Below are 25,488 nucleotides of genomic sequence, written 5' to 3' on the forward strand. Positions count from 1 at the left end.
TACAATGGTCAAAATAGTGACTACCAAGGACACTGTTACCAACCTGAGAGCTTTGCACCCCTACACAGTAAAAGTTTTCATACAGTCCTGAACACTTAAACACAGATTCTAAGCAAAAGTTAACAATGGCAGTAAATGCCATCCACCTCTAATGGTAGGCTGAGAGACAAAGAACAGTATGGCAGCTACAGATTCACATTTCCCTAAATACACAGCAATTTAATTATGTCTTACAAGTCTGAAAACCAATCTGACATTTCAATCAAATTTTAATTTTCATTTCTGTTGAGCCTCAAAATTCAGATGCAAAAGACACTGACTAAAAGCTTAATCCTTCTATTCATTTTGCACCAAGTGAAGACTTGTCAGGAAGAAGTGGGCGAGACTAGAAGATACTATGACTACCTGCTCCAGTGCTGCCCCACTGAACGCCACCTGTAATTTACCGATTTGCAACACTGATTGCTGATCCCTGACCTAGAAGACAAATTATTTGGACAACGTACAGAATACAAACACCAACACTGTCTTTCCCACACCTGAAGGTCATGAAAGGAGTCTTTTTTCCAGCTTGTCAGACAAGAAAACTAAAAATAAGTCTTTTGCAACACAAGAATCTAAGCTTTTTAAAAGGTTTCAAGTGCCTGGCATTCTGATGGAAGTTCCTTCCTAGAGACATGGCCGGTGTCTGACTAGTAGAGCTTTTGTTTAATGTCTCTCGACAGCACTCAATGTCAACCTCAGTTTCACAAGCAGACCCAAGTGAAAACACAGATAAACTGGTAGTTTTGAAAATAGTAAACATAGGTGAAAGGAGGGGAGAGGGTTAAAGGAGAAGCACTGAGAGCTTCAAGCTCCAAACACTTCTGTAGGGAACTTAGCAATGATAACTTTCGGAATGACAAAGGTGACATTTTTCTAACATTTCTAGAGGCTTATTGGAAGCCAACACCATTTTCATGTCACCAATGACAACTTCTTTTATGCGAAGTATTTATTGCATCACGATCTCCATGACAATAAGAAATCATACTTCTGTCTTCCAATTGGTTCAGATTCAACCTGTATTTCAGAAGTTTCTTTAAAGGCATTAGGAGCACTCTGAGCATCTAAAATGCATTTGAATCAGGTCATTTAGACAAACCTCCAAGCTGGTCACATCTTCCCTTCCCTTACTGAGGACACAGGTCACCACATACTAATTCAGCTGCCTGAACTCAGTCTGTGGCTGTGGAGAAGTACTGACCTGTACTCAGAAAAGTACTGAAGGTCCTTCCAGAGCTGCTAACCACAATGAAAAAAGCAACAAAGCCTATCTGCAATGCTTTGCAGGGACAACTGCAGGTTAGAAAGGAACACAAAGCAGTGAAGACCTATTGCAGAACAATTTACCCTGGAACTCGAGGCCTCTTGGTCCAGCCCTTGCTCAAAACAAGGCTAATTTCAACTGAACACTGAACAAGAACAGAGACACCTCCATCTCTCTGAGAGAGACTGACCATCCTCATAGGGGAGACTTTTTTCTTTCTATTCAGCTTGGAGAGTCCTTTGGTGAAGCTGGTGTCCGTTTTGTCTCATGGTTTTGCTGTGCCTTTGCAAGAAGCACCTGGCTTTGCCTTCTCTCTGACTCCCACTCTCTCAGCAGCTGAAACAAGCAGTTAGAGCTGCCCCTTAGTCTTCTCCTCTCCAGACTACAAACCCAGCTCCCTCAGCCTCTCCCCACTCACCACACATGCAGCAGCTCACGGACCTGCTCAGTGGCTCTCCACTGGACCTGCTCCTTTTGTCTGTCCTGTCCTGCAAAGCCCTACACTGCATACACTACTCCAGATGCAGCCTCACAGCTTCCAAGCAGATGTGAACAATCAGGCTCCTTGAGCTATTCTTACCAGTGGAGCCCAGTGGAGGGTCACCCTTGGCTCCTGCCAGGGCACTGCTGACCCCTCCCAGAGCTCAGCCGACTCTCCCAGCCTGTACAAAGATCCAAGTATCACATTCCACCCCAGCAGGTGCTGGGCTGACTTGAGTCCTCCAAGAGAGGCCTTTGGTTATGTTTCTTTTTCTCATCTCAAGGGAACAAGTTCGGGGAACTTTTTTCGTTTTTAAATCTGTTACTTTAATTATCAATCAAGACTGATTCGTGGGAATGTCCTGTAAACTTGAATTTTTACCCTGCTAGCTATTTATTCACCTCAAGCTTCCAAATATGTTACTTTCTGACTCTGCTAGAGACAGGGCTCATTTCCACAATGTGGCCCCCATGCAGCGTGATATTTAGGAACACCGGAGAAAAGCTCAAAATAGGCTTGAATCAGAACAAGTGATGTTTGAGTACAGCCTTTAACTCCTCTGAGACCCTGCATCTCTTCTACCATGGGACACAGGCATATAAGAGGTTCAACCACAATATATATAAAGGACTAAAAAGGTGAGCTGCAATCTTTTATTTATGCTGTGTATAAATGTCAGTTTTTCCCCAAAACAGGAAAAAATAAAATATATTCAGCATGAACTCTCTCCTCAAGACATAACAGAACAAGCACTGTTTTACACTGTGCCACATTTCTCAGACTTTCCAGTATCTGAAGAATAAACACTACATACTGAAGCTGCTTGCTGTATTACAGTCAACTGTGTTATGAATTAATATATGTATTTGCACTTCCTGTCTCTGCGACTATATTTTAATTTCAGAAATATGCTGACTACAAGACAAGGAATAAGAATTCATGCACTTGCCTTCTGAACACACCACATGGAAGATATAGGGCTGTATCTTGTATGCTTATGACTAATAATTATTTCCTTAATCAAGGAAAACCAGGTGGACAAGGGCAGAACCCCAAGTCTTACAAGACAGGCAAGTATCAGGAGCCCCAATTTTCTCAGTTCTCATTAGGAGTTGTTCCAGTAAATATCATTTTATCTGAAGCATGTGCACTATGTACTTTAATTTGTGTTGTTACTGTATCAATGGTTAATACATACTACTGATGCAACACCGTGTTCCACTTATCCATAGAGGTTAACAACACACTGCAGATTACAAACTACAGAAAGAAGTTGATTCCTTTAGCTCCAAAAGATGACTTGCACCACCTGGAGGTCTTAGTGGAGGAATACAACAGCCTAACTTTTTTTAAAAAGTTAAACTTTCAGAAAACTATTATCCCAGTAGTGTAGAATTGGTAAGTTAAAATACCTCCTATACAACCAAAACAAGAAGCTTCCTTCAAACGCTGTCACCAAACAATCCAGCTTGGGCAGTTCTGCTTATTTTGAGAAGTTCTGCACTGGTAAGTTAAATGGGGTCCTTCAACATGGCACACTTCAAGTCAAGAAATCATCAGTAGCTTCCCTTGACTACAAAGGAAACATAAAAGAAGAGCAGTCCAGGTATTTCCTTCTCAAAACACCATTATGGTTTGCAATCCTTAAAACAGCCACAATATACTGCAAAGCCTTTAGAAAACAACTTGGCAACTGCAAATCTATCAAAAGATATTTCAATCTGTCAATACATCTCTCAGCCCCACTAACAATTCTCTTATGCTTGTTTCCTTTGGATTTAAAAAGGAACAGTCCTACACACTTTGAAAAACGTGAAGTTTGGGAAGATGGCAAACAAACAGCTTATGACTAAATGACATTGCTTTTATCCCAAAGAATTAAATTTCTCAAAGTAGCACCTCAAAGCAAGATGCATTCAGACAAGTTTAGCTATGCAGCAGAATAAAATGAAAAAGTATGACTATGGTATCTCAGTGCCCGTAAGTAAAGGTTAAAGCAAACAACCTTTAACAAATTACAGCTCAAATGACTCTAATACTGGACAACATACAGGAAGTTATCAATGGACTTCTTTCAACTTTGTAACACTTGGATACACTGACCTTTACAAGCTTCACTAAGAACTGAACTCCATTTAATTACTCCCCTCCTCCTTGAAATATAGCTTTTCCTATACACAGTCAACATCAGCCATACAGAATTGCAGCACAAAACATGGAGATGATCTTAACTCTACAGAACAGGTCAAGTTACATTTTCTGCTACAACTCAACCCCAGCTTTATAAAGAAAACAGTGTATCTCTTCCAAACTTGTAAGACTTCTGATGCACAGTAATGAGCAAACATGTCTGACACAAAAGTTAAAATTTCCAACGTTTACTTTGACATAAGAAAATTACAAAATGGGAGCTATAACTTTCAAAATCTTAAAACCAACAAAAAATTGGTTAAAATTAAACTTGGATCAGATCTTAGGATCCAAAACTGACAGATGCAGAAGATCCTGGGTACTTAGTCAAGAACAATAAAAGCTTTTGTAACACATGCAAGAGGTAAGAAGTAGCATTCAATAAACCCGGGAACAAATATTTCAGTGTCACATTAACAACATTTCTAAGTGGGCTCTGGTCAAGTTACTACACTTCATTCTGCAAACAATTAGGAAAAGTAGAAAAACTTGTTGAAGACACAGAATAATTCAGTCTCCAGAAATCTAGAGAGAAAACTCTCATTCTGATGGTAGTGAGCAAGCGGCTGTGCTTAGTTGCCAGCTGGACTTAGACCACAACAACTACTACACAGCTTATTTAAATATCAGCATGTCCAAGCCAAAATTTCTTTTGGTAGTAGGGATCTGTGCCAAAGCCCAACAGCATATACAGACATACCTGCAATGCCTCATCTAAAATATGAGTGTTAGAGAAGCTATCAAAGTTAAATCCAGTCTTCCAGCCTCTTCTGCTTTGTCAAGATAATTTTAATACACATTTTGCAATGCATTAACCTGCTGATCACTAGAGTTGCATGAAGTTCGGTTTTAGATCATAAGAATGGAGCTGTATTTAGCAGGAGTTCAAAAACTTGTATTTGCACGGTGAACATAACCAAGACAAATGCACACCGGAGGAACAGAACCTTTGCAGTTTTCCTTTCTGAAGGACTGAGATTTGCCAGGTTGATAAGGCTTCTTATCAACTGATACTGCTATCTACTGGTAGGGCAGCCACACAGTGACAGCAGGATCAAAGAGCAAGAAAGAAAAAGACCCCTCGTACTTGGGCTCACAATATCTAGGCAATATATGATAGAGCGACCTACTGCCAAACCAAAAGTAGGGTTTTTTCGGAAATAGGAAGACATTACTACTGCTTAATTGTTTGGGTGTTTTGCTGTTTTGTTTGTTTGGTTTTTTAAGTGGTAAACTTGAAGTGACATCAAAATATTATTACACAGACTGAGCACTTGCAGTATTAACAACAGTTAGGAAGCAGCTGCTACAGTGCCTTAGCCTGTAGCACAGAATCATTTGAATCATTTCGATCATCTAAACATATTGTACCTCCTCTTTAAAACATAATTGTAAAAAGCATTTAATCTAACAGTAACCTGTCACTTTGCATCTCAAGGAAAAGTATATTCTGCTCTGACTACAACACATTACAGGATAGCTCACCAAAGCCTCCAACCACTACTATTCCCTGGTTAGTATTTGTGCTTAAAAAGAAAGAGCTTTGTATAAAATAGTTACTAACTTGTGTAAGTCTATCAAACACATAATATTGTTACCTTTCTTCAATTCTGTTCTTGTCCATAAGCGGTTGTTTGATCCCTGATTAACTAGTCTTTGTCCTTGAGGGGTTCTGCATTTATTGAGCAAACCAACTAGAGATTGTGCAGTATTCCCATTTTCCACAGAACTCTGAAAAGAAAAAAAGAAAGTTAGTGAAGCTTATTGACACCCAATGAATGGCACACAACTTTGTTACTTAGGAACAGGTCAGTGGATTTTTTTTCTATTCAACTATCATGCTTCCCCAGATCATCTTCGGAGTACTACACATTTCTAAACTTCCTCTGTTCAGTTATAGTTTACTATCTATAGTTTAGCTTTAAATAGCTGGACCTAAGACAGAGTTTTGGGCATTTTTCTTGAGGTTTTGTTTGGTTTTGCACAAACAGCTAGGAAGGAAAATTTGTTTATTATTGACTCCTCCACCCCTCTCCACACAAGAACAGCTGCAATTAAAACAGTGGGCAAGTATTCAATCAGCAGCAGGTCTGAATGCCTGTGAACAATTTGGACGTAGAACTAGAAGCCTGACAACAGGAAATGAACACAGTGAGAAGGATATTGACACATTTAGCCCTGGAGTATCCAATATCTAAAGTGGATGTGCCCATTTTCAGTGTTCTGAACAGCACTGTACATGAAAAATTTCTGAATGTAAGACGGTGTCACAGAGTACAGACATTATACACAAATTACCTATTTCAGCACATTCCATTTGCAAGGTACAGTTCCATATAATCAACTGCATCTGCTGCACCATAAGGTATTTACCTACATACCTCACAGGGCAACTCAAACTGTCCAAAAACCTCCCCACAAGCAGCTTCCTGCTAAATGGCAAACTGTTGGCTCCAAAGCCCCTAGAGAGAGACATGGCACTGGATTTCCTATCACAAAATGTGTAACACCTGCAAGGGCTTGTAAAGGAATGCAGCTAAAACAGAACTTCCTGGAACAGCTCCACAAATATGGAGAAGAGATATGATTTTCGCTTCATGCCCTAGACAGTGGCACAGCACCAGGAAATAAAGAACAAACCCAAATAAAACTCAGAACTTCTCTCTCCAGGGTTAGCCAGCTCAGATGCTGAATATATGCTGTTTTCCTCTAGAAACTACTCTAAGGTAAACAGGGGACTGTTATCTGTGACTTCTTCCTATAAATCTGAAACGCGAGTGGATTAGGTCCAAGCAAAGATCACTAACCAAACCTTACTAATGTGGAAACAAAAAGAAAAGCTGATACAACACACCCCATTTTCCTACAACTATAAAAAGGAGCAAAGCAGAAAAAGAGATGGTGGGAGGTATGAAGGAGCCTGGTAACCTGTTTGGATTTGTAGAAAATGTGTGTAAAAAAGTAAAATTGACATCATCCAGTTAGCATGACATGGTGCTTTCAGAATGTTCTCAAGTATTGTCCTGTTCATTGCCCTGCAGCCAGCCCTCCCTTCCCATCACCACCAGCAGTGCTCCTGCCATATGCTACATGTTCCCCTATAACCATCTAATTCAGGCTTGTGTTCTCTTCCCCAAACAGCACTACTGTATAAAGCAACTGTGCTTTGGCACTCCCTATCATCACAAAAGTACACAACTCTCTTCCCTCCCACACCCCAAATCTGCTCCTGCCACTGGAGATGTGAACTTCTCTGACTAAACCCCAGGAAAGACACAGCATTCCCCCCACTGCTTAACCAGACTCCTCAGCAGCTACAACCATGAGGTACTGCTATGGCTTTTCCCACTGCACTGTACACTGTGGCCACTTCTTACCTCCTGGATGTTCTTCACTTCTACATTTAACACAAACTAACAGGAAACAAAAGCAAAAAAAGGTGGTAACAGTAGCTAAATGTTTAAATCACACACTGAGCAGGAGTAAATGAAAACGAAGTTAAGATGCACAAGTTGCCCTCAATCAGGATCTGGGGAGTTGTGATTGGGCATTTAGGCTAGTTAGCAAGCAGCTAAGTATACTGTAAAACAGTTACTAACTCAAGTATGTATTTCTTACCTGAAAAAGGTTGAGGGCTTGAACAGCTGCATTATCTAGAACCATATATTGACTGAGATCAAAAGTCAGTTCAAATTGTCCAAAATTAGACTCGTCTGACAGCAACTCCAAAAACTTGATAACGGCTGACAAGGACGAAACAGCAACCTGGAGTTTTTTTAAAAAACATTCTAGTTAAAACACTGCTGAATCTGAGAGTATTTGATCAATGATCCTAGAAAATTACAGTTGGGGAAGACTTTGAGCCATGTGAATTCTGGCAGGACAATGCCAGAAACTCATCCTGTTTGACAAGACTTCATTTCCATAGGGACGTTCCATGGCACTGCTGCGTCTTTCTAGGTAGGTGCAAGAACAACGACCACATTTGCATAATCTGATAAACAAAATGTGAAGTGCACACCTTGCCAGCTTTCCAAAGCTGTTATCTGGATGTTTCCAGCTGAGGAACACAAACAAGTTGCTGCAGATAAATGAGATATCACGATCATCTCAGGACATGGTTTCAGGGTTACTTTTCAGCCAGAACAAGGATCTGATCTGACTTGCTGCATGGCATTACAAACTCTAGTGCCAGTACAAAAGAAAGCAGCAGCATGACTGACTTGTTCAGCTGCAACACACTTCAAAAAATTTTAATCTGCTATGAAATGACACATTAAGGGAGTATAACTGTGAACCTTACACCTGCAGTGAGCATCTGCAGTGAAGGGCATTTTATAGCACGTTTCTCTCAACAAATTGCCTCTTGTTTGCAGCTAAGAACAAATGCAGGCACTAATCACATACTTAAGCCACGAGACAACACAAAATATTATCATAAACATCACTTTGTTTTCAAATACCAATTTTCCTGTCATGCAAATTGTATTTCAGTCCTTAGGCTAGATGGATTATGAACAGGAGGCACCTCTTGTGCAGTCTATTTGCTTACCAGAGCTTACTACTTTAAAGAGATAAGTGAAGGGTTTTCTCAATTTTTTCCAGGACCACCTGGTATCCAGCTTTGACACAGACTCAGGCTGAGCAGAACTGCTAAACACTTCAGCGAGAGTGTAGAGGAGATCAGGTCACATCAGGTGCACACACCACTCCACTTCTAAAAAACAAAGGAACATTAAACATTGCTCTGTGCTCACCTGCTTTTCCATCTCTGGCAGCGCTGCACTATTCTTTTGTTCTTCTTTTTTTGATTTTAACAAGCGATTGAGATCCTGAACAATATCCTTTGTTGTGAAATCCGCCTTCTTCCTGTCTGTAATCAGGATCCCTCCCCTCTGAACGACCTGTTGTTCACAAACACACAGAGTTACCAATTACCTTCAATATTCAGGGGACAGACGGGAGCAAACCCTGAAGACGTATTTATTTCCTGCTACACTGCAGGAAAGACAAGATTTTAGAACAACTTTTCCTGATCGAAATCAAGTGAGTCAACAGACACATGACACATTTCGTTTGCACAAATCAAAACTCCCTAGAGTTAACATGTTGGTCCTTAATTTTTCCACAAATCATAGAGCCTAGCTAATAAACTAGAATACGGCTTTTTAGACAAAGTTTTGTATGGCTGCGAGCCACCATGGTTCTCTTACTTGTCGCAGTTTTCCCATCTCTCCTGCAGTGTCTCCTCCTGGTAGGACACACTCCTTGGTCCCAGCTGAACCAGTAGAGCTTCAAGGTTTGAGAACTGATCGTTATCTGGAAACTCACAAACACTCAATTTTCTCAGCGTGGTGTCAACAAAGCCCGCTCCTACTACTCTTTGTCCATCAGCAGTGGACAGCTTAACCCCACAACCCCAACGGCCGAGGACATGTCATTGTTGGCAAAGAGAACTTCCTCAAACTGGGCAAGATTTCCTGGAGAACCCTATTTAGAAAAAGGAAAAATACTTTTTTAAGAGCGTGTATATACATATACTTCCTTTTTTGTCTTTAAAAAGAACAACAAATGATAAAACTAAGTACTGAACAGTCCACTAATATATATATATAGCTGTTCTATTTTTTAACTATTCAAATTTTACATATCATCTACACAGAGCAAAGTATTTTGTGTTTCCTTTATTTCCCAACCTATGGCAAAGACACACAACAAGCTCTTTCAGCCTTATATCAGTAGAAAATACAGTGATATATAACATATATAACCAACCTATTAAAAACACGTATGATTTACCATCATACCCCCCATGTCAGCCCCTTAAAATCCCAAACTCCAAGCAGAGAACCTTAGGAAAGATTGACGGGTTTTTTTTCTTTCATCTCATAAAGAAAGGTTGAGCAGTATACCTTGTAAGCTAAATACCAGTCATTTTCTTTGACAGATTTGCTCCCTGCTTTGTTCTTGTAAACTTCAACTCTGTAATGACGGACCAGAAGCAGATCTCTCACAAAAGATTCAAAGTTCATTTTACTAAGCACAACACTCTCAAGTTTCTGAGTTCCTAAAAGAAAAAAAAAACCCACACAATTATTAATTGTTCATAAAAATTATTTTGTGTAATCAAAACCCCCAAGAACAGCCTTCAGGAAAGCCACTATTCTAATATCAAACAAGCAAACATGTAGAATCCATGAAACGACAAAACCCCACAACAATCAGCTGGTTAATACTAATGAAGAAAGCATACTCCAACTCCAAATAAAAACAGTGTTCATTTCCAAATTTCACTAAATCTGTATGGTAATATATACAAAGAGATCTGTTCCCCTCACCCTTCCCCTCTCATTATGATATTCTTGACTTGGTTTACTAATTAACATTTCACACATTTTGATCTAATGAGTGATAGAAGCCAGCTACAGGTTTTCCTTCTGGATACCATTTTTTCTTTCCTGGATAAGCAGCTTCTGTTGACAGAACAGACTGTCACCCTAATCACACTCAGAAGACAGCAAGACACTTCCCTTTTATCACAATATATCCTATAAAAACAACATATTCTCAAAAAAACCTAAACCATTCATAGTTTACATTAACATCTAAATTAGGAAGTGCTTAATTTAAAACCTTCTTGCTTCTGTTCCTTGAGGTGTTCAGGCAGATGATGCAGCTGAACAAACTTATTTCCACACAGCTGCCCAGAGGAGCAACACAGCTTCTACCTCCCCTTCCAGCAGCAGCCTACTCACAGAATTAGGCAGTTCCACTATTGAACAAATTGGGATTTCAGGTGAGTACATTAAGTTTTCTGCCAGATTAGGAAGTGGAATTAACTCAGACTGGTGTCAGACACATGAGAGCTAGATGACATACCAAGTAGAAGCAATAGATACTGAATATCACATCTCTCTTTTTAGTAGCATGCCTTCCTCACATTTGAGGTCCTTCCTCCCTTTACATGAAAGATGTTAAAATGGTGACTTTCCATAGCCATAGGATCTTATGGTTTTATTTTAGACAGCATTTTTTCATTTTCTTTCCTCTTCTTTCCTCAAACATCTAGTAAGACTTTTTTTTTTTGAAACAGGTAAAAAATCTAATTCTACATAATTAGGTTTTCTTTCACAGTGCAGAACTATCCAAAAAACCACAATTTTTCTTATTTTTTTCAGTTGAGACAGCATAATACATTAGCAGGGGGCCAGCTGATGTTTATGTGTGCTTTGAAATCATTCTGAAAGTAAAAAGTCTAGTTTTATTCTGACTTTAAACTGGATATGGTGGATAAGACTTTAAAGGGTTTAAAACTGGAGCTCACAGTCACATGATTATACCTACAAAATTATCACTTTTGAATGGAATACAAAAATAATACTGACGCATGAGTTTCTAGTCTGAAAGACACATCAAGCTTAGTGGCTTTGGGGAGGGGCTGGAGTTTCTTTGGTTTATTTTTTTTTACATGTGAGCTCATCACAACAGAAAGTGAAGAGCATGAGAACGTCATTTTGTTTTTAGTGCCATTGCTCACACACAAGAAAACTTCATTCATTAAAAGAGGTTTATTTTGCAAAGTACAAGCCAATAATTTAGCAACACTGTGTTCCTCAAGATTAAGGCTAATACTAAGGTTTGTCTATTCTGACAAGATAATTTATCTCGATGCTCTTACATCTGACATCTGCAAGCTCTGTCATACACCAGGAGATAAATGAAAAGCATCAGTGAGTGGATTGCAGAGAAAGCCTTCTGCAATTCATAATAAAATGTTACTTACTTCTGCAGGCCATCGTTATTCAATGGTAAACAATAAACCATTATTTACCCATCACCTGCACCATGGAACGCTATGAGGCCCATCCTCAGTTAGTACAGAAAATATCGTGCAATCATATTGCCCAAGACACCACCAGATCACAGTGACATCCCGCAGGCCTTGCCCTTGGGAACGGGGCACCGCTGCACCGGCTACCGGGGCTTCCAGGGGCTACCTGGGGCTACCAGGGGCAGCTGCCACCACCATGCCCGCCGCTCCCTCTTTCCCCCGCTCCCCTCCGGCCACCCGGGTCCCGCCCCGCCGCAGCCAGCCCCGGGAAGGCGAGTCGCGACCCGGGGCTCCCCCGCGCCCCCACCCACCCGGTGCCCCCGCCAGCTGCCGGATGACGGCGCGGGTGCGGAAGAGCTCGCGGGCCGCCAGCCGCGCGTCCACGCCGTGCACGTGTCGTAGTCCCGCGCTCGAAGAAGCGCACAGTGGTTTCGGGCTTCTCGGGCAGCGAGAGCACGGCGCGCACGAAGCCCGCGTCGGCCCCCGCGCCCTCGGGCCACACGGCCTCCCGTTGCGGCTCCACCGCCATCTTGCGCTGCCGCCGCCGCCGCCGCTGCTCCCACAGCCGCCGCCTCCCGCCAACAGCGCCGCGCGCGCGCCAGCGGCGGCGCCCAATCGCTGCGGGGTCCGCGCCGCGCGTCACGCCCGCCCCGCCCCGCCCCGCCCAATCGCTGCGGTGTCCGCGCCGCGCGTCAGGCTCGCCCCGCCCCTAAATGGCGGGTGCGCGCGCGCGTTGCCGGAGCGCGAAGGGTCCGCCCCCCCCGCCGCCATGGCAACGGCGAGCCCGCGGGGCTGGGCCTGGGCCGGGGGGGTGAGCGCGGGAGGCGGCGCTGCCTTAATCTCAGAATCACAGACTCAGTAAGGTTGGAGAGGATCTCGGAGATAATCAAGTGCAACCTATGACCGAACACCACCACGTCAACTAGACCATGGCACTGAGTGCCACGTCCGGTCCCTCCTTAAACACCTTCAGGGACGGTGGCTCCACCGCTCCCTGGGCAGGCCCGCTCAATATCTGCTCACCTTCTGTGAAGAAATTCCTCCTGATTGTCCCACCTAATGCTGGACAATCAGTGTGCCCCTGGCAGCCCTGCCGATAGGTGCCATGAGGAGGAGAGTGTCCAGTGGACTTGGAGCATGGAGGTCCTCAGGGCTCAGTGTGCTGAGCTGCTTTCACAGGCTGACCAGAAGGCAAATGCTGTAACACAGCCCCAGAGCAGGGCTGTCACGCCGCTCAGTCCGACCGCCAGCAGGCAGGGACCGTGGCTGACAGGCCCTGCTTTGCTTACAGCGGGAATGGTGCCCAGAGACTCACGTGCCCCCTCCGGCAAGCACAAAAGCTTCTCTTGCCCGTCCATACAGGGAGGGGTCGCTCCTCCCGGGCAGCACCAGGAGTATTACAAATGGCAAAAACACCCCCAAGACTTGACCTCCATTTACCCACGGGGTACCCAGGGACAGACAGGGCACGACTGCCTGGCATCACTCAAGCGAAACCCCCCAGCCCTGACTACAGTGCGGCCCTTGTGCCCAGAATGCTTCAGTTTTTTATTTTTCCTGGCAATGACCTAAGCATTTTTCTTTTTGTTTGTTTTCCTTGTGCTGTAAAGACACAAAGAATAGAAACAGTGTAGGTGAGAAACTTTCATGTAGTGATTATTGTGAGAGAATAATGAGAAATCCCATGTTTCATCAGCTACATCAAGTCTTTTGAAAACTCCTCTTGCCTTGCAGTGCTTTTTAACCTTTCCAGTCAGTTCTAAACCATTATTCTTTCCTGATCCAGCTGCCTGCACCCTATCACTCACAGACAAAACACATATTTTACATGCCTCAGCATTTCTTACATAAATCCTTTTCTTCTGGTTTTGTGGGCCTTGCTGCTACAGTGTACCTTTTGTTGCATACCACTGCTTTCTCTCTCATTCCACTCTATTTTCATCAGCTTCTTGAAAATCACCTGCCATCCTTTCTGTCTTCCTCCAGCCCAGCCCTGTTTCCAGCTTTGGAATGCTTTTGGGACTTCTTTTTCTACTCAGGGAATCAACATGCCTCCTCTTTAATACTGGTATCATAGATGCTTTCCAAAATGCCCTCAGATGCCCCACATAAGAACTACTTTGGGTTTTCACACTATCCTTTTTCCACTGAGCCTTTTTCCACTAATAACATAGTCTGAAGGTATTGCCATGTGCTGCCTCTTCCACTCCAGGAACTACTTTGGTGTTTCCACCTCTGCCCATTCCTGACCAGGGCTTGCCTCGGCTTCCTATCCCCACTTCAGCCTTTCCCGCCTCACGCTCCAATCCTGTACCCTTGAGGAAACACAGTTTTTTCCAGAAAAAGCCTTCAAAGCCCTTCTGTAAATGCCTTTGCTGAAGGACCACAGGCAGTTCTTGTGGCAAGAGAAAGTCCATCTGCCTTCATTTGACTTAGTAAGAAAGGAGGAAAGCAGTTTACTAGAGCTTTGACAGATTTGTAGTTGCCCAAAATCTTCCTCTTCTCTCCATAGCACTCGAAAACATGACAGCTCATTTAGAAGTGGCATAATCTGGTCCAATACTTCCCTTCACCAAAAGAGTTTGCTTGCAGCAGTACTCATGTAGGAAATAACAGCCTAAAAATTGTCATTTAGCAAAGACGTAACCCTCTTAAGGCACCTACAGTTGTCAGGCAACCTTGTCAAGAGGCAATAATACCAGGTCAGCTCAAAATACACATTTTTAATAGCTATACAAAGACTGCTTGTCTTTGTACACTTACACAGGGATGGCTACATACAGATAAGGCGGGAGAAGGACAAGAGGAAGAGTGTCCTGTACAAACAGCTGGAGAGAGAGGGGACTCCAGGGAGCTCATTACCATCTCAAAACAGGTAAAGTAATGTCTGCTGAGCTGTAATTGCTGCATGTTGCAGCGTTTCCCTCTCTCTCCCCTGGGCTGGTTACACCTCCTCATTCAGCAGTTTGCTTAATGTTAAGGCCGCTAATGTTCTTAGCCTGGGTGGACACAGTCCGCTGAAAACATGTATATTGTACATCACTTGCATAAACATCACGGCCTGATTACCTTTCCTTTGAGCTTCTGCCGTTTTCTTTGTCCCCGTTGTTTGATCATCACAGGTCTGAGTGGGGATCGGTTCCTGTTGCCAGGCTTGGTTGCTTCACCGTGCTGTAGGTAACAGAACCCTCCTGCTTTCTCCTCTTGCCTACCAGGGAGCGACAGGAATGAGAAGATGGCTTTAATTGTTACACACAGGCAGATGGAAAATGGATGCTAATCTAGACTTTAATTAATTTGGTTGCCTTTTTGTGCATAAGTGGCATATAGAGAAAGGTTGCAATGGCTTTTCAGTTAGGAAAATGGATGTGCTTTAACAACTCTATAGGGAGAAAAAGTTTAAGAAAAAAATAACTCTTTTTCACGGGGGTTAACCAGTGTACAAGTGTGATCATTGGCATCCCTAATGCTTTCAAGTTGGTGGGGATGTCACCAGAAATTTGTGGTTATTAAACTGATGGTAGCTATATGTGCACACATACAGTGCAGCAGAGACTTAAGATAACATTAACAAAGATAAGAATATTTAGATAATGTAAGTTGAAACCAGAAAATGTGCCTGTTGCCTGTAAAGAACCTTTTAACTTTCTTCTGTGTACTTTTTTTACTCAGATTTGGCACAACCATGCTCTACTTGGCAGGGCACCTGAACGTGTGTGAAGTTTACACACTGTTATAAGCTGGTCAGCGTTTCCTCTAACATGACACATCACCTCCTTGTCATCCACTACCCTTTCCCTTGCATATGCCAGCCATTGCATGTCACTGCTAAGCCAAGGAGGACAAAGGTTTTTGCAAAGTTCATAAAACTCTTCAGTTTTGTGCCCAACTGTCCCCAGCATACAAGGCACCCCTGCAGTGTACCTGACTGCCTGTATGCCTAGTGATGGACCTTAGTAATACCAGCCCACAGCCTCCCCTGGGAGCTGCTAGAATTCACTAACTACCAGGTGTAAAATGGGAGCAGCGGGGCTGGTAGCATTTTTAGTTGCCTAGAATGTCTTTCAGGCTATTTCAAACAGTCTGTAACCCCAAGTCACTGTATAATATACTGATCAAAGTCCAGCAGGTGAGGATATAAATAAACATGGTTCACAAACAATGTTATTTCTCTTACCAAACTTACTCTGACTGTTCAGGAAGATAAGGAGGACAGAACTGTCAACAGACCCTACACAGGCAACGCTGACCTTTCATTTTGTAGTTGTGGAAACTGCACTTAGGGATTATTTAAGTCTTGGAAGAAAGTTGTAATAAATAGACTTTATTGGTCATTCTCTCTCAAATACATCATTTGCATACCCTCTTCTAAAAAGTCTTCATTGTCTTTGCATAACATGTATTTAATTTTACTCAGCAGTAATTAATATATATTTGCTAATGTAATATTTCACAAGGAAGTAATAGATTTGCACTTGCCTGTACAAACACTATTTTCCCATGCTGTACATAGGCACTAAGATAAATAATTATTACTAGAGTTTCTGGCACAGTTTGTGTCCATCTTTTCTCTGTAACAAAACTCTCATCTAGTCTCAAATTGCTTAATAAATCTTCAATCTGTCTGCCCTCATATGCTTTTCACAATTGACATTACATTAGAAGAGGGGAAACATGGTATCTCAGTTTTGTGCAGAACTTCACATTTAAAAATATATGCTCCTTCACGTAAGGTAGTTAATGAATAAGACAAATGGGAAGCATCAAAATATTTACCTAGTTAAAATTGATGCAGTGACTATAGTCCTTTAAGTTCTATTACTTGTGTTCTTTTACAGGAAACTCACTTAACTTTACTGAAGGTTTTCCAGGTGTCAAAATAGAGAACACTTAGTATTTTGCTATTTAATATTGTATTATTTTCAATAGCAATTATTTTTTTGCCAGCAGTTAAAAAGTTCTCTATATATGAGAAGAAATATTATATGCATATGTAGAGGAGTTGACACTATCTGATAGCACCTTTTTTTTTTTATTCCAGCACATTAATGTCCTCTAGCTATAAAAAGGCTATGAAACACAATAACCTGGAGGATACCAATAATTGGTAAATAATACTAATTTCTCAGGTCTTTTCCCCCCCTCATAATTTTCCATTTCCCTGTAAGTACACAAATTTTATACATCCAGATATTGAGACAAGTGCAGTGTTGTAGTAAACAAAACAGAACACTGTAAAAGCCAATATAGAGGTCAATAAAACTATTTATACAGGAACTAAGGAAAAAAACCTATTACTAATCTTTTGAGAGCTGAGCAGCATCATGTTTGTACATAGTAACTGAGTTCAGAAACACAGTAGTTACATCCACTTATACTCATTTCTGTAAACTTTGTGGTTTTCTACGCTTGCTAGTTTCAGACAAATTTGACCAAAAGACAACATTGAAACATTAAGCTTCATATCTAACACAAAAACTCATTAGGTAAAAAAAAACCTGAAAAGTGTCTTGTCTATATGCCTTCCTCTAGTGTGGGAAAAGTAGGGAGAAAATGATGTTCAAACAAACGTCCTGGGACAAGGTCCAGGCCACACAGCAGGTACATACCAGCCAGCCCAGTCAAGTCAGCACATGTGCAGCTCCAGCTCAGCCACAGCACACACTCTTTCCACCCCACAGGCCAAAACCGTGTTGAAATTGGATAGGGAGGGTAGGGAGAGCAGGAGAGAAACAATGGCATTAGGATCTTAGGGAGAAAGAACATGGCAAAGATACCATATTGCAGGCATTTAAGAGAGTTTAGAGAATATTGACACAGAAGCATTGGGGAAGACAATAAAACACATGGACTCAGCACAAGACGAAACTTACTGAAAACTTGGCTTTATTTATTTAACAGCTTACAGGATTGTACTAAACTCATACCTCAGCAAACCGCCCAAATACCTGGCACAAAGGGAGTGGCAATGTATCAGCAGGGGGAGAGCCTGCCCTACAGAAGTTACCACTGACAAAGCTGCTGGAACAGGCTACAAAACACTCCAGTAAACCCCCTACTGCAGGACTTTTGTACAATATCCAACACAGCAACACAAGTGTGTCAGGTACCACCCTGTTGAAAGGCAGAAGGCATCCTGGTGAGCTGTGACAGAGGTACATCAACACAGTTCAGCGACTTCCCTGTGGTATCTGCCAGGCACACAGGATAGGGTATGCTTCACATTTAATTTTATGAACAGTACATAAATATCCTCTCAGTAGTTTATCCTATTTTCCTGGTTTAGGCAGTGGGGGTCAAAACAAACACCACATAAGTAACAAGGTTTGTCATTCAGGTTCCTTATCTTGCATCTCATTATTTCTTTGGCAACAGGAGTTACAGCATTTCCTTTATAAATCAGATATGCTGGATGGATTTCTAGCCAACATATGTGACACAGATTACTGACAGTCAAAGCAAGCTCTCTTGTCCAAGGCTCTGGGAGGCAGACAGCCCGTGTAAGTCTGGTCTGCCTCCAGGACAGTGAACAGTAACAAAAGCAGAAACAGCTTCTTGCTGTGCAACAGCTTTGCAATGGACAGCTTAGCAAATCACAGTAATAGTGTAAATTGCTCTTCCCTAGCTCCACCATCAGATGCCAAACCTGCCCACCCCCAACCCTGCACCAGAGATGTTCTAGATTAGAGGCTTATTTTAAATACTAACATAGCATTTGAAAGAGTACTCTAGTGCATTCCTGAAATTACTACATCTCAGCATCTGGATTTTTTATACAACAATCCGTATTTCATTTCACTCCTGTTGCAAGCTGTTTCACAGTTTCAAGAAAAACTATCATGCTATTTAGATATTAGCTGTCTAAAACAAACTGCTACCTGGAGTTCTAGGATATTTTCACCTATGCTGAGGTTGCTTCCTTTAAGGGAAATATTAAACTACAATTTGTAAGCATGATAACTTAGCAGATCATCATTTCAACATTGGAAGAAGTAGAAGCCTGTTTCCAAGTTTTATTAATTCAAGTCATAAAAAGTACAGCAACTGCAAATAGTACAAACTGCCATAAAAACATCATGTTAGTATACAGGAGACAGTCTCATTACAACATGGCTACACAATCATTTTCAACAAACTCCCACAAGGGCAAAATAACCATTTAAGCATGTATGCTCCAAAACCCTTAGTAACAGCAGATGACAACTCATTTTATCATCATAAAAAAAAAGTAAATCGGGGAGCAATAGTTAAGTTTGACTTGAGTGAGACAGGGCGTTTAAGATTTAACCCTCAACAATAGTAAAGCATGGTACCAATCTTGGCTGTTTTACCAATCAGTAAGTGAGCACAACTGCTTCCCTTTCAGGAGGAAACTTTTAAGAGTTAAGATCCATGCCTTCAATTATGTTTTGTTGTCTTCTTGTTTGAATCTTGCTTGTCTTCAGTTGTTTTCGTTAAGCATTCAGTCCTCTATAGCATTTCATTCATTTCCTTCACCTGAGGGGAGGAGGTAGAGGGAATCAACAGTTGTGCTACTTCTCAACGTTAAGACTCAGAAGTCGGTGGGATTTAGCAGCTTGGATTTTTATTAGCAAATGCGTTTGATGCAACACTATCAACCATACTAAAACCACCAGCTTTTTTTTTTTCTTTTTGTTAAAACAAAGCACTATTTAGGGTGGTGTGCATGAAGCAGACGTTTCTATGTAGCTACAACAATTGTTGGAATTACTTTACAAAAGACTCCACACTTGGCGTGAAGCACCGTTTTCTAGGCCATTGGAAAGTAGCTCTTCAATAGACACTGCAAAGCTGCATGCAAATACCTCAGTAAAGGTCTTCGTTACAGAACAAGACTATCATTATTTCCTGTGGATTGTACAGCCCCTGCCTATAGATATGTAAAGTAGTACTTGCCGTCGAGCGCACCCCACCCCCCAGATCAGCGAAACAGCAGATCACCAGTTCCCATTGGGAAGTGTGCAGAACTACACAGATGTGAAACTAGCTACGAATGTGAATACTTCATCTCCTTGAACACAGATGAAGCACCCAAAGCAAGCTTTCAACCTACACCAAAATTCGGAGTTTCTGGTTTCTGGTCAACCTCCTCCGTATGTAGATCACAATAAAATTATTTACCTCAGCTTTCACGTACTTCCCTTTCCTTCTCCTTGGAGACCTGTAAAAGAATACAATTTTTTTTATTCTTGATTTACTTGTAACTTAATCTGGTTTTGACTTTAAAACACAAAACTTGAAGCTGTCCTTCCCCCCATCCTTCCAAAGTGAGGTACAAAAGATGTTGTGTGTCACTCTCAACTACTTTAAAGCAGAGGTACTTTCTTAATCTCAGTGAATTGTTCCCCATACTTGTTTTTCAGTGTGACAATCTTCAGTTTTAACTTTAAAGTGACAGTATGCCCATCATCAATTTCCCATCTCTCAAGTCTGCAGAAGTGAGCCAATTTAGAGAGGGAGACTGTTTCTATCAGCATCCAATTACCCTGGTACATTATTACTTCCCAAATTGCACCGTTGGCAGCTTTGTTAGAACTTACCAGAACAACAATTGCAGCAACTATTGCTATCACTACTACAACAATGACAGCAATCAGGCCAGGAGTCCAGAGACTTCATGGAAAACTCTGGTGCTATTTCATCAACAAGTAGACCACTGTCCTCTCAAGCTTCAGCTCTTCGTTATCAATGCTGAGATTTAGTCTGTTAGTATGAAAGATGGAGTCACCTTTCACCTAAAACCGATAGCAAAGGGAGAGACTTGCTAGTTCACATCGTAGTAGGCAGTATCCAGGCCCTGCAATAATTCACCTTGCTTTAGCCTGTACACAACAAGATTCCCGAATGCAGTGCAGTACACACAAGCCAGCCTCTGGCAGACTTTACCCAGGACACACTTACATCTTTTTCAAAGTAGTAGGCCACATCAGCTATATCCACACCTCCAGAATACTTGTCTGAGGAATTCTGCTTCAGATCAATAGTAAGGTATGGGTTTTCATACTGCAAAAATACAGTGTGGTATAAGAAGGAGTTTAAAAGACTAGCAAAATATTATGATCCACCTCACAACCCACATCCTGAATCAAGTTTATGATACTTCATCTCAGCCAACTGTTACAGTATGATTCAAATTCCACTTTTTTATGGAAGCAAAGAATTCATCTACAGACTAAGGAGAACAGTGCATCTTTCTCAGCATTCTAGTTCAGATACAGCTATTTGCTAACTGCTTAATAAGTGTCACTACTTGAGAGCTTCTAATTAGACTCATTGCTATACTGCATTAGTCAACCAGAGTTTTCAAAGTTACTCACAGCAAAATAATGATACTTTACTAAAAATTATGTGCCTCTTACCACAACATTAGTTATATAGCGTCCATTCAGCAAATAACGATTGGTAATTGTATCCATGAAGAACCTGTAGGATATTAAAGCCCGTGTTAGAAACAGTACCTAGTTTAACACATATACTATTTCAGAAGCAGAAAGACCAGGGTAATTGTTTTTTCCTGCAGTCTCTCTGTGGGGACGAGCTTCAGCCAGCAGCTAATGTTTACTAGTCTCTCACTCACTTCCCCTGGCATGATCGGGAAAAGAATCAGAAGGGCAAAAATAAGGAAAAAAACCCCTCATGGGTCAAATAAAGACAGTTTGATACTAAAGCATTGGGTGGGGGAAAAAAAAAACCCCAATTGATGCAAAGCAACAATCACTCAGCCGAGCAATGGCTACTTTGGGAAAAACTTTCCCCCAGATTTATTGCCGAGCATGACATTATACAATAGTGGGTTATTTCTTCAGTCAATTCAGTTCAGCCCTGTCCCCTTCCCAGCCTCTTGCCCACCTCCAACCTACTCCCTGGGGCAGCAGAGTGAGAGTTGAGAAGGTCTTGACATTATGTAAGCCCTGTTCCAGCAACATCTAAATATTAGTGACTTATTAGCACTGTTTTGGTCACTGGTCTAAAACACAGCACCTTACAACTGCCACTAGAAAGTTAACTCCATCCCCAGCCAAATCCCGTACACTCTCTTTATAAAGTATACTACAGTTCAGTTATCTCCTACAATGAAGATGCACTTATCGAAAATAAACACACTACTGCAGTGTTATACAGAAGAGGATCTGGAGGGCAGCAGCTTTTGTTCCATAAAGTGGAATATCTAATAGCTACAAGCATATCTTTCTTGCTATATGATCTCTTACAGAGAGAAATAGGATTTTGTTACAGGCAAATAACTAAACTGTCCTTTTTCTCCCGCTGCTTCTATGTAGTCCCCCTGCCATCTTTGTCAGTTTACTTTCTAGCCAGTATCACCTATCCCCTCCCATTCCTTTAGGATATTGATTTTAGAAAAAAAAAAAAGGTAGAAATCAATTTTAAATGGAAATGAATCTCAGCAGTTAATTTATTTCCAATAAAAATTAAACCACTTCTATGAAGGATTCATAGCTCACGTCTCAGCTGTCTTACAAATCAGTTCATAAGTTTTACAGTGCTTTTAAAAAATTTTTTTAGAATTACACTAGATATCTAGTAGAGCATGCAGACATGACATGACATCTTACAATCATCACTTACTTCTTTAAAGATTCGGCGTTCAGAGGAGCATTTCTCTCAGCATGTTTCATTTCAATGATGATCCAACTAAAGTATAATGAATATTCTTAAAGCATGTGCCTATAAAACTCATATCAAAAAAAAAAATCTAACCCCAGGTTAAAAAACAGAACAGTGAGATAAAAACAAAGCAACCAAAGTCCCTTCCAAACTCCTTCAAGGTCTCCTGTTTCTGAAGAAAAAAACCCCAGCAGTAACCAAGTGCTTATTGCCCCATCTTCATTCATTCTCAGCACATCATTCACACAAGGCAGAGCCTCATACAGGAATGTTTTCATGTCACAGCACACCCTGTTGAAAGACTTACATCGTTCTGACTAATTGATTGCATTTCAAGTCTGCATCATGTTTGTCAGTTCTTCTAACACCAGCTGTATTCACACACCAACAGGTGGTTCCATTGCACTGCTTCGCCTTGAAAGCACCACTGTTTTCACACTCAGGATCATAAAGGCCATCGGTATCTTCAAATGCATCTTTTGGTTTCTCCCGACGCCCTGATTTTGAGCCCGTCACTTCTGCTTTCATCAACAGGCATTTTGGAGTCACTAAAAATAACCAGAAAGTCACGTTATGCAGCAACAGACCACGCATGTCCAAAACGGAGCTCTTAGTCCGTAGAAACACAAGATTACATCAGCAGCAACCAGATTTGAAGCCATTACATGGAAGAGCAGGTGTCTAAGGTGTAGGTGGTGCATAAAGTCAATACAACTGGGTATGTCGGCCTCTCAAGACAAAGGCCTAAGAAGTCCAGCCTTAGGACTTACAGCTTCCATTTTTTCACAGCTAGAGGCTCACTTACAGCTTAGCTGAGCTCAAACCTAGAGTAAGGTCTTGAGACAAGGCTCTTTCCTCTCTAGATTCGTAGGAAAAGTGACGATATGTGCTTGCAAGGAAGCTAAATATTCATCTTTGAGGAATCCTTGCCACTAGAGAAAGAATATAGAGGAGGAGGGGAGAGCCTGCATCAATATAAGCGTACACATTTCCACAGAAGTCGCACTGGAGGAACCCTAAACCCTTATCTGCCGTCGCCACTTGACCTGGAAGATCAGGGAGAAGTATTTTTTCTTTGCTACCATTATTTGCTGAGGATTCAAGGGTCATTTTCACCTATATCCCGGCGCTCTGCCTCCCCACCGCGCCCTTTTTACTCACGGGTGTCGCAGTACACGGTGATGCCGGAGCCGACGGCGTCGCACACGCACTTCGTATTGTCTATCCTGCAGTTGGCGACACGCTTGTTCATCTCGCAGATGCACGCTGGAAGAGAAGCGCGGCCGTGAGCGGGTACGGCGGGCAGGGAGCCGGGCAGGAAGCCGGGCACCGCCGCCCGCGCCCTGCCGCCGGGAGCCGGGAAGCACGGACAAAGCCGCCCCTCGCCGCCCGGGCGTGGCGTGCCCGCACCCCACCGCTTCCCACCTGGCCACCCGCCCTCTCTCCCCGAGAACGGGGCGAGAGCTTCCCTCGGAACGCCGGGTCTCCCCTCGGGTCGGGGACAAAGGGGCGCGGGTCGGGCGCTTCTGATCCCTCCCTGCACCTCCAGAGGGAGGGGGGTGCAACTCGGTGGTGGCGCCCCCGGGGCGGCCCCACGGACAGCGGGGGGCGGGAGGGGGTCCCGGGGTGGGGGAGCCCCGTCAGGAGCGGGGCGCAGGGCGGACGGAGGGATGCGGGTACTCACAGCTCTGCTGGGCACAGACGGCGGTGCAGAACAGCAGCAGCAGGAAGAGCGCGGCCCCGCAGAGCGGCTTCATGGCTGGGGCGGGCGACGGGCCGCGGGGAGGCCGGGGGAAAGTCCTCGGGGACGCGGGCGGACGGGGAGCGGTACGTGCGCGGCAGCGGCGGCGGAGCGGAGTGAGCCGCCCGACAGGTTCCGCAGGTGGAGGTGGCTGCGCCGCGCCCTCCCGGCTCCGGTTACACCTGGGACGCGGGGGGGGGCGGCGGCGGCTCCTCCCCCGGGACAGCCGAGCGCGCATTAAACCACCGCCGCCCCCTCCTCCCCCCGCACCTGGGCGAAACTGGATGGGGCAGGGCGGGAACCGCTCCCGGCCCGGCCCAAGCAGAGCCTCTTTGGCGGGATGGGGAGGGGGAGCAGCGGAGCGAGGGGCGTCCCGAGGCGCGGCCGTGCCCGGTAAAAGGGCTGCGAAACCGCCCCGCCCGCGCTGTGAGGGGCGGCGGGACGGGGCTGCGGTGGCGATCCGGGGGACAGCTGCCCCCGCCGTCGAGGAGAAACTGTTAGTCATCGAGGGAGCTCCCGGGCGTGTTTGCGCGGTGACACACGAGCAGGGGGAGCAGAGCCGGCGCCCCTCCCGGCGCGGGGCTTCCCGCGCTGGCCGCTGACCTTCAGCGCGCTGGGGCGGCCGCCCCGAGGTCCCTGCCCTGGCCGCGTGGCCGCCGGGATCTTCCCTCGGGAGGGCGGCGGGGGGTGTCTCCGCTCCCCCCCTCGTCGAGCCGAGAGCCAGCAGTGAATGCTCGTACTCCATAGCGAGCTTTGTTCGCGTCCGGGGATGCCCTGTGAGCTGCTCTGTGTTGGACGTAGCTCCTGATAATTCCTCAGTTAACTTAAAAACCTGAACTCTTGTCTGTATAGAATGAACTATTTCGTAAGGATCTTTGTGCTGGTTATGTGTTTCGTTTTTATTTTCTTTTGTTTGTTTGTTTCTTATACCCAGTAGAGCTCTCTACCTTAGGGCTGTTCTGAAGAGTCGCTCCTGGTGCTGCAACACCCGCATTTCCTTGCTCATGAAAACGTAGTCCTGGGTGCTTTGTCTCTGAGCAGCACAGCTTTGTGGGAACCTACAAACTGGGAAGTAGTGCCAGAGCCCTGCGAAGTTGCTGAGAAGGAAACACGCGAAAGCCTGCTGCAGGCTTTAAAATGGCTTTCCTAAGAGTAAAAGCAGTGCCAAAATGGAAGACAAAAGATATGCCACACTGGAAATATGTTCTGAAGCTTGAGTTTATTAATTCAGTTAAAAAATATGCATAGACCTTTCTGAAAGATATATTAGTACCTGAGAAAAACAAGTT

The 25,488-nt window shown here is 43.4% G+C and overlaps 2 protein-coding genes across 2 annotated transcripts in view; both read right to left on the reverse strand.

Annotated features, from left to right (window-relative positions):
* Nucleotides 1-12,346, reverse strand: part of MSH2 (mutS homolog 2) — a 47,084-nt gene extending 34,738 nt beyond the window's left edge. Inside the window, 10 exon segments of the mRNA XM_032683819.1 lie at nt 5,579-5,621; nt 5,624-5,711; nt 7,599-7,745; nt 8,738-8,884; nt 9,194-9,249; nt 9,252-9,395; nt 9,398-9,470; nt 9,893-10,047; nt 12,123-12,214; nt 12,216-12,346. Of these exon segments, the coding sequence (XP_032539710.1) occupies nt 5,579-5,621; nt 5,624-5,711; nt 7,599-7,745; nt 8,738-8,884; nt 9,194-9,249; nt 9,252-9,395; nt 9,398-9,470; nt 9,893-10,047; nt 12,123-12,214; nt 12,216-12,340 (1,070 nt within the window). The 5' untranslated portion in view covers nt 12,341-12,346.
* A 5,342-nt stretch (nt 12,347-17,688) lies between these two features.
* EPCAM (epithelial cell adhesion molecule) lies at nt 17,689-24,298 on the reverse strand. Its single transcript, XM_032684468.1, is given in 12 exon segments — nt 17,689-19,286; nt 19,288-19,308; nt 19,954-19,988; nt 20,366-20,438; nt 20,440-20,480; nt 20,483-20,567; nt 20,734-20,835; nt 21,192-21,255; nt 22,420-22,485; nt 22,766-23,006; nt 23,620-23,724; nt 24,143-24,298. Coding segments are annotated over 12 exon segments (927 nt in total). The 5' UTR covers nt 24,216-24,298; the 3' UTR covers nt 17,689-19,265.
* Nucleotides 24,299-25,488: the final 1,190 nt, after the last annotated feature.

This window comes from Chiroxiphia lanceolata, chromosome 3 (assembly GCF_009829145.1).
Source record: "Chiroxiphia lanceolata isolate bChiLan1 chromosome 3, bChiLan1.pri, whole genome shotgun sequence".
In the NCBI taxonomy this organism is placed as follows: Eukaryota; Metazoa; Chordata; class Aves; order Passeriformes; family Pipridae; genus Chiroxiphia; species Chiroxiphia lanceolata.